Source organism: Panulirus ornatus, chromosome 48, assembly GCF_036320965.1.
Source record: "Panulirus ornatus isolate Po-2019 chromosome 48, ASM3632096v1, whole genome shotgun sequence".
Taxonomy (NCBI): domain Eukaryota; kingdom Metazoa; phylum Arthropoda; class Malacostraca; order Decapoda; family Palinuridae; genus Panulirus; species Panulirus ornatus.
The window spans coordinates 29,471,550-29,480,209 of NC_092271.1; the positions used below are offsets into that span (position 1 = coordinate 29,471,550).

At 37.7% G+C, this 8,660-nt stretch overlaps 1 protein-coding gene across 5 annotated transcripts in view; it reads right to left on the bottom strand.

Moving 5' to 3' along the window:
• The window catches only part of LOC139763930 (dystrophin-like), an 84,141-nt gene extending 78,313 nt beyond the window's left edge, over positions 1-5,828 (bottom strand). For 4 of the 5 annotated variants that reach the window (XM_071690394.1, XM_071690390.1, XM_071690392.1 and 1 more), the window contains exons 1-2: positions 5,674-5,828; positions 909-969 (exon numbers count right to left, since the gene is read on the bottom strand). In XM_071690394.1, the coding sequence (XP_071546495.1) occupies positions 909-966 (58 nt within the window). In that variant the 5' untranslated portion in view covers positions 967-969; positions 5,674-5,828. Of the gene's footprint in view, positions 1-908; positions 970-5,517; positions 5,537-5,673 lie in introns of those variants that run through there. The other variant, XM_071690393.1, reaches the window with a different exon arrangement.
• Positions 5,829-8,660: the final 2,832 nt, after the last annotated feature.

Here is an 8,660-nt window from a genome sequence, read left to right on the forward strand (position 1 = left end):
TTTTCTTTTCTTTCAAACTATTCGCCATTTCCCGCATTAGCAAGGTAGCGTTAAGAACAGAGGACTGGGCCTTTGAGGGAATATCCTCACCGGGCCCCCTTCTCTGTTCCTTCTCTTGGAAAATTAAAAGGAGAAATGAGAGGGGAGGATTTCCAGCCCCCACTCCCTCCCCTTTTAGTCGCCTTCTACGACATGCAGGGAATACGTGGGAAGTATTCTTTCTCCCCTATCCCCGGGGTGATGAAGCATGAGATATAGATGAGAATTTTGCTTAGGGCCTGAACATTCAGGAAAGCAAAAGGAGAGCATGGCATATGGTAAATTGGCATGATGTATAAAAAGGGCAATATGCTATCAATGGACTGAACTAAGGCATATGGAGCAGCCAGAGGAAATCATGGAAAGGTCTGTGGGTCCTAGTTGTTGGTAGGAGGTTGTGCTTTCAGTGTTGTATTTGGCAGATATAGAATAGATGTGTTTCTGGAGCTATCTGGCCAAAACAGGAAATGGCAAACATTTGTGAAGGAAAGAAAATTTCTCTTTTCACTTCATTACCCTTATTGCTATCTGGCCAAAACAGGAAATGGCAAACATTTGTGAAGGAAAGAAAATTTCTCTTTTCACTTCATTACCCTTATTGCTTTCAATAATCAAAAATGATGATACCATTTCATAAACTATAAAAGTACATTTGTCATGTGCAAACAAATTCAGATAATAACAATTCAATGTTCACAGTTAGAAAAGATAATACAATCAAAATTATGGATACAGACCTTTGTAGCAATCACAGCTGCACAGCTGCAACACCCATCAGGTAAACTTATGCAATGCACATACTGTCCATCATTCCATGTGCTGTATTTCTCAGGGTAACATAAAACAAGACATAATATTACAGTACTCACTTAACATAGTATGGAACCCCAGATGAGGTACGAGCCATTGCCCAGGCTTCCAACACATGACCTGTAAAATATTATCAGTACCAGTTGTAAAAGTTGTCCTGTTAGGAAATCAGACACCCTGACATATATCACAATAAGGAATACTTAATATGGGGAGACATAAACTTACTTCTGCTGTCAGCTACAATAAAAGAGTAAAAAAAAAAAATAAAAAGATTAGTAACATGAAGCACTTCAGGGTCTGAAGGACAGAGGTATGACAAATGAAAAGCATTCTTTGTTGCAATTAGAATATGAAATCATACCTTAAAAACAGCACAATTTATGATTACAGTAACAATGGAATACAGTGGGATAAATTGTACATGGGTACCATTAGTATAAACAGATACAAAGGAATAGAAGTTAATCAAGTGGACAAGAGGTATTTTGTGTATGAGGGTATGGTAGTGTGAATGGAATATAGATACTGGTGTCACAGGACAAATCAGCTGTAGTGAGAAATGCAAATACAGTAATTAAGAAGTGATGATATGAATTCTATGCTCCCATTAGCACAATGGATATATGTTATGTTAGAAGTATGCATAACTGACCCGGAGAGCTATCTTCATCCAATTTACTCCATACATATGTGAAAATGCAGAGAAGTATGTCAGATATATATCTCAAACAGATACTTACTAAAAAATGAAATGTAACAACAGGCACTAAGGTTCTAACTACTGCTAGCATACTGCTGAGCTCCTAGAACCATTTGCAGCAGTCCATGGACTTTTTTTTCAGAAAAAATTAAAATAAGGGCCATACCTTAAGCAAGCAGTATTTCTTAATAAAATCTGAACAAGAAATGCTTGCAATGCCTGATGCTCCAACATGAGTTATGTAAAAGGAAAAACAGAGCTCATTAATTTGCAAAAATCTATCCATCTAAGAAAAGTATTTGTTTTTGCCTAATACATATATTTGGACGATTTTTGCCGGGAAGTAGTGCGAATGACTGGGAGATGTATAAAAGAAAGAAGCAGGAGGTCAAGAGAAAGGTGCAAGAGGTGAAAAAGAGGGCAAATGAGAGCTGGGGTAAGAGAGTATCATTAAATTTTAGGGAGAATAAAATGTTCTGGAAGGAAGGTAAATAAAGTGCGTAAGACAAGAGAACAAATGGGAACATCAGTGAAGGGGGATAATGGGGAGGTAATAACAAGTAGTGGTGAAGTGAGAAGGAGATGGAGTGAGTATTTTGAAGGTTTGTTGAATGTGTTTGATGATAGAGTGGCAGATATAGGGTGTTTTGGTCGAGGTGGTGTGCAAAGTGAGAGGGTTAGGGAAAATGGTTTGGTAAACAGAGAAGAGGTAGTGAAAGCAGTGCGGACGATGAAAGCCGGAGGGTTTGGATGGTACTGCAGTGGAATTTATTATAAAAAGGGAGTGACTGTGTTGTTGACTGGTTGGTAAGGATATTCAATGTATGTATGGTTTATGGTAAAGTGCTTGAGGATTGGAGGAATGCATGCACAGTGCCATTGTACAAAGGCAAAAGGGATAAAGGTGAGTGTTCAAATTACAGAGGTATAAGTTTGTTGAGTATTCCTGGGAAATTGTATGGGAGGGTATTGATTGAGAGGGTAAAGGCATGTACAGAGCATCAGATTGGGAAAGAGCAGTGTGGTTTCAGAAGTGATAGAGGATGTGTGGATCAGGTGTTTGCTTTGAAGAATGTATGTGAGAAATACTTAGAAAAACAAATGGATTTGTATGTAGCATTTGTGAATCTGGAGAAGGCGTATGATAGAGTTGACAGAGATGCTCTTTGGAAGGTATTAAGAATATATGGTGTGGGAGGTAAGTTGCTAGAAGCAGTGAAAAGGTTTTATCAAGGATGTAAGGCATGTGTATGAGTAGGAAGAGAGGAAAGTGATTGGTTCTCAGTGAATGTCGGTTTGCGGCAGGGTTGCATGGTCTCCATGGTTGTTTAATCTGTTTATGGATGGGGTTGTTTGGGAGGTGAATGCAAGAGTTTTGGAGAGAGGGGCAAGTATGCAGTCTGTTGTGGATGAGAGGACTTGGGAAGTGAGTCAGTTGTTGTTTGCTGATGATACAGCGATGGTGGCTGATTCGGGTGAGAAACTGCAGAAGTTGGTGACTTAGTTTAGTAAAGTGTGTGAATGAAGAAAGCTGAGCGTAAATGTGAATAAGAACAAGGTTATTATGTTCAGTAGGGTTGGGGGACAAGTTAATTGGGAGAAAAGTTTGAATGGAGAAAAACTGGAGGATGTGAAGTGTTTTAGATATCTGGGTATGAATTTAGCAGTGGATGGAACCATGGAAGCATAAATAAGTCACAGGGTGGGGGAAGGTGCGAAGGTCCTGGGAGCATTGGAGAATGAGTTGAAGGTGAGAATTTTATGTCGGAGAACAAAAATGGGTATGACTGAAGGAATAGTGGTTCCAACAATGTTATATGGTTGCAAGGCATGGGTTATTGAATGAGTTGTGCAGGGGAGGGTGGATGTGTTGGAAATGAGATGTTTGAGGACAATGTGGTGTGAGGTGGTTTAAGTAATGAAAGGGTAAGAGAGATATGTGGTAATAAAAAGAGTGTGGTTGAGAAAGCAGAAGAGGGTGCATTGAAATGGTTTGGTCACGTGGAGAGAATGAGTGAGGAAACATTGACAAAGAGGATATATGTGTCACAGGTGGAGGGAACAAGGAGAAGTGGGAAACCAAATTGGAGGTGGAAGGATGGAGTGAAAAAGATTTTGAGTGGTTGGGGCCTGAACATAGAGAGGGGTGAGAGGTGTGCAAGGAATAGAGTGAACTGGAACGATGTGGTATACCAGGGTCGATGTGCTGTCAATGGATTGAACCAGAGCATGTGAAGCGTCTGGGGCAAACCATAGAAAGTTCTGCGGGGCCTGGATGTGGAAAGAGAGCTGTGGTTTTGATGCATTACACATAACAGCTAGAGACTGAGTGCGAACAAATGTGGCCTATGTTGTCTTTTCCTAGCGCTACCTCACACGCGCACACAGGGGGAGGGGGTGCCAATTCATGTGTGGTGGGGTGGCAATGGGAATGGATGAAGGCAGCAAGTATGAATATGTACATGTGTACATATGTGTGTCTGTGTATGTATATGTATACGCTGAAATGTATAGGTATGCATATGTGCGTGTAGGAGTTTATACATATGCATGTGTATGTCGGTTGGTTGGGCCATTCTTTCATCTGTTTCCTTGCACTACCTTGATACTGCGGGAGATAGCGACTAAGTATAATAAATATAATGAACATATATGGTGTGATATAAATTTGAATTCCCATCATTTACCATTCCTGACTCGTAAAACTTGCAATAGTCAGTTTTCCAGATCAAATAGAAAATCTATGAAATTGTGCCATAAAATCTAATTAACCATTTTGTCAAATACTGTTTTTGAGTTACAATGCTAACAAGGATGTACACACACACACACACACAAACAGATGTAGGGGTAATAACAAATTCTTGCATAACTTATGTAGCAGCAAGACATAAAAATATAAAGAAAACATGGTTGGAAACTTGCATGGTAAATCATGTAATAGTTGTACTAATGATAACAAAAATGCCCGAGATTCATGAAGTATGCTACTTCAAAAATATGTTTTCCTTATAACAAAGGCTAGTACATCTTCATCTAATTCTTTCCATGAAATTTCCATAACTAGCAATACCTTTATGAAACTGTAAGATCTTAAGCAGGTGAATACCATATAAACATTTATCTTGCTGTTTTTTCCAGGCAAAACTTAGGTCTCACTAGGTCAAATGAAATATGGGGAAAAGGCACATGTTCAAATGAAATATGGGGAGAAGGAATGTGTAGTCTGGTATCTTACTTTTCATCAGACTGAAAGTCAAACTTCCTAAATGAAGATAAGTAGCATCTAACAAAAAAATCATGAATAACCCAATAAAATAGATTACGAAGGAATAAAGACTGCAGCATACTTGAAGATATACCAGTATTTAAGACAATAAGATAAAACTAAGTATATGCCTGCTGAACATTCAAACATTTAAAATGTTGCTACAACATGAATTCCAGGATAACCAGAGTGATATTTCTCGAGAACACTCTTATTCAGCAAACACGGTATTTTGAATTCAATTACACTGTTAAGGTCCCTCATGCTTATTCATCTATAAACCTTATTAATAAATTAAGGTTATCAGACCAACCAATAACTGTCCTTGAACTCTGCTCATAATAACAATAGCATAATTCCAACTAAAACATTTAACTGGCATCATTTCTCATTTGTTAATTCATCAGTTTACCCTCATCAAAACTAGCTCTGGATATTGGGTGACTTTGTCTGCAATACTTGTCCAGTATTCAGAAAGTACAATAACAGTTGCAGAGCATGATTGGGACCATTACACTATGTTTCATTATGAAAGTAAATTACATAATAGTAATGGGGATTATGTACACCTAGAAAAATGTGGTGAATAATGAAAAAGGTGAAAAACTTGTAAAAACCAAATGAACCTATGAAACTTGTAACCTCCCCTAATAAATGAGATGTATGCTATACTACATGGTAACAGAAATGTACCAACATTAAACTGGTCTGCTGCTGAGAATCACATGGAATAGCTAACTTCAGAGTATGTGAGGATAACCTACATCGTCGTCTTCACCATACCCGAAACCACATTCAAGAGTTTCTATATTATCACTAAGTTAACATTATCGATATTACCCATACAACTTACCCTCCATAGTCTCCACCATGATGAGAGCTTTGAATGAAACCCTTATACAGTATAATATATTTTTTCCACAATACAGAACTTTCTGCTTGACCACTTTAACACGAGTTTGAAATGAGCGACGGCAGGCCTGCCAACCCAAACATAAACAACAATTGAAGTCCAAGTGATTATTCATTTTCAAAATTGAATATAGTCTACATGAAAATTCAGTTCTAAATTTCTAATGTACAAAGTTACTTTCCTGTTGTAGTGGGGAATATAGAACTAGTCACAAGAGCACATCTAATAAATTAAGATTAGAACTTTCGTCGCTCTTTAAATTTAAACCAAAGAACAATTAGATATTCCTTGGTTTAAATTCTACCAATTGTTTGTTGTACTAATACGTAACGACTTCCTATGCTGCACATACAAGGAAAAGTACAGTGCAATGAAACAGGAAGAACACCTTGTTACGTGGTGGATCTCTAGGTAGATAAAAGTCTTAGACGTTCATCTTCCTGTTTAGTCTGTCGAATCATAGAAACTTTCAGTGGGCCTATATCATACCGGCTATGATTTTTTTTCAACTCGACATTTCTGCTCTGTGTGTTCTATATCTTTGAACTGGGCAGTTTGTTTATAAATTCTTCCGAATGAGTTAAGTCCTACACATTAAGTTGTTTGTAAACTCTGTTAGCTTGCTTCTTTTTTTCTGGAATTTTCATGGTATGAGGACTGCATTTATGTATGAGTATGAGGGTAAATACATCAGGTAATTGAAATGTTTTGATTAACCTCATCACCAAACTGGCTCTTTTTCTTTTAAAAAGACGATCCCCATGTCACTGGTAATCTGTACCATATAACTACACCGTCAGCACATCATTAAGATGGCTTTTTTACTACAAATTTGCGTCCTCTTCTCTTCCATCATGCAATCCGTGGCAATAGCAAGCTGAAGATATTTTTTCATCAAAAAAGATAAATATTAGAACCTCCTTACTCTATGAGATCATTTGTATAACAGAGTATGGGTCGAATTACTGACCCATGTAGGATACGCGATGTATCTTCTTGACACATTTTGCTGTTTTCTAGATAGCAATTGTTATCCCCCTAAATGACTTAAATTTCTGATTCTTATGCAGATATTTTAGCTAGAACTCTTTGATGCGGAAACCTACCAAAAGCTTGTGAGTCATGGTAAATGTAATCTATAGACATACCCTACCATGAGCTTGGGTCCATGTGGTCAGCACCTCTATAAGCTGTAAGATAGATCTCCCACTTAGGAACAAAGTGTTTTTGATGAGATCATTTGCGTCCTTGTATTCGAAAATATTCCCTCTTGTGAAAGATTTGAGGGATTTTTAGACCTCTTAGGTCAGATTTACTGGACAATAATTCCACGTTGGATGTATGTTCCCTTTCTTGTACATAACATATATTTTTTTTCCAATATCCTAAAGACTGCCGTCCTCAACTATTGTTCAGATAAATCTGGTAATGACCGTCTGTAGAATAAGCTGTCACTTTCAGGAGCCTTATTTTTCCTAGAAGTAAGTAATAACTCGTTATTTTTTTCTTGGTATTGCCATAGCTTCAATGGGATATTCTATCTCCTTGGTATCCATCTCTGATATTCTATTCTAGTTTTCTAAAGTCAATATTTCGCTGAAAGAAATATGTTCGCTTTTGTTCCTTTTTATCTACCGTTACATAGTCTGGGTTCACTGGGTCTTCCTAAACATTTCTAATATAAGTTTTTGGCTTGGACTTAGACTTGATATAATCCCATGTTACCTTTGGGATAGTTGTACTTTTCTAAAACAAGTCTTCCTCAAACTTTTGTCTCAGTCATCTCCTTCCTGCAGATCCTCTTGTATTGTTTTCTTGTTTAGAGGCTTCCTTGAGTTGCTGCTTTACAGGCCAGAGAATGTATTTTCTTTATCCTAATAGATATTCATCTTCCCTGGTTATTTAAATTTGACCTTGCTGGCTTTGAATACTTTTATTGAACTATTTTTAGGCTCAGTATCCCATATTCTTAAAAAGATAGAAAATATCTAGTGCTCCGTTCTCAAAGTTACGCTCATGTTGTAAACCTTTGCAAAGGCAGCTCTGTTGCATTACTCGCTTGCTGTATCCCTCATTGCTGTGTACCACCTATACATAAAATATGATACATAATGATCGTTCTATCCAAAAGGAATTCGTTATCCATTGTTTTCAAGCATGTCACTCTCATTTACCATCATTTATCATAAATGAACATCATCAGTGTCATTCTATATAGTCTTTTTTTTCTGTATTACTTAAATAAACACCTTCAGTACATTCGAAAAAATATAAAATCCTTTTGCCACTCGATTATTTGTCTGAAAAAAGACTTGTGACTGGGAATACCTGGTATAAAAAGAGACATACATAAGTATACGTATGTGAGAAGGAGAGATGGTCAAAGGGCATTATTGGATTTCATGTTAATTGATAGGTGTGTTTAAGAGAGCCTTTTGGATGTTAATGTGGTGAGAGCAGCTGTAGGGATGTCTAATCACTATCATGTGGAGGCGAAGGTGAAGATCTGTAGAGGTTTTCAAAAAAAATAATGTTGCGGAGAAAAGAGTGGTGAAAGTAAGTGAGCTTGGAAGGGAGACTTCTGTGAGAAGGTACAAAGAGAGACTGAGTGTAGAATGCCAAAAGGTGAGAGCAAATGATGTGAGAGGAGTGGGTGAGGAATGGGATGTATTTAGGGAAGCAGTGATAGCATGCATAAAAGATGCATGTGGCATTAGAAAGGTGGGAGGGGGGCAGATTAGACAGGGTACCGAGTGGTGGGATGAAAAAGTAAGGTTGTTAGTCAACGAGAAAAGAGAGGAATTTGGACGATACTTGCAGGGAAGTTGTGCAAATGATTGGGAGATGTATAAAAGAAAGCGACAGGTCAAGAGAGAGGTGAAAGGGTTGCAAATGAGGGCAAATGAGAGTTGGGGGTCAGAGTATCA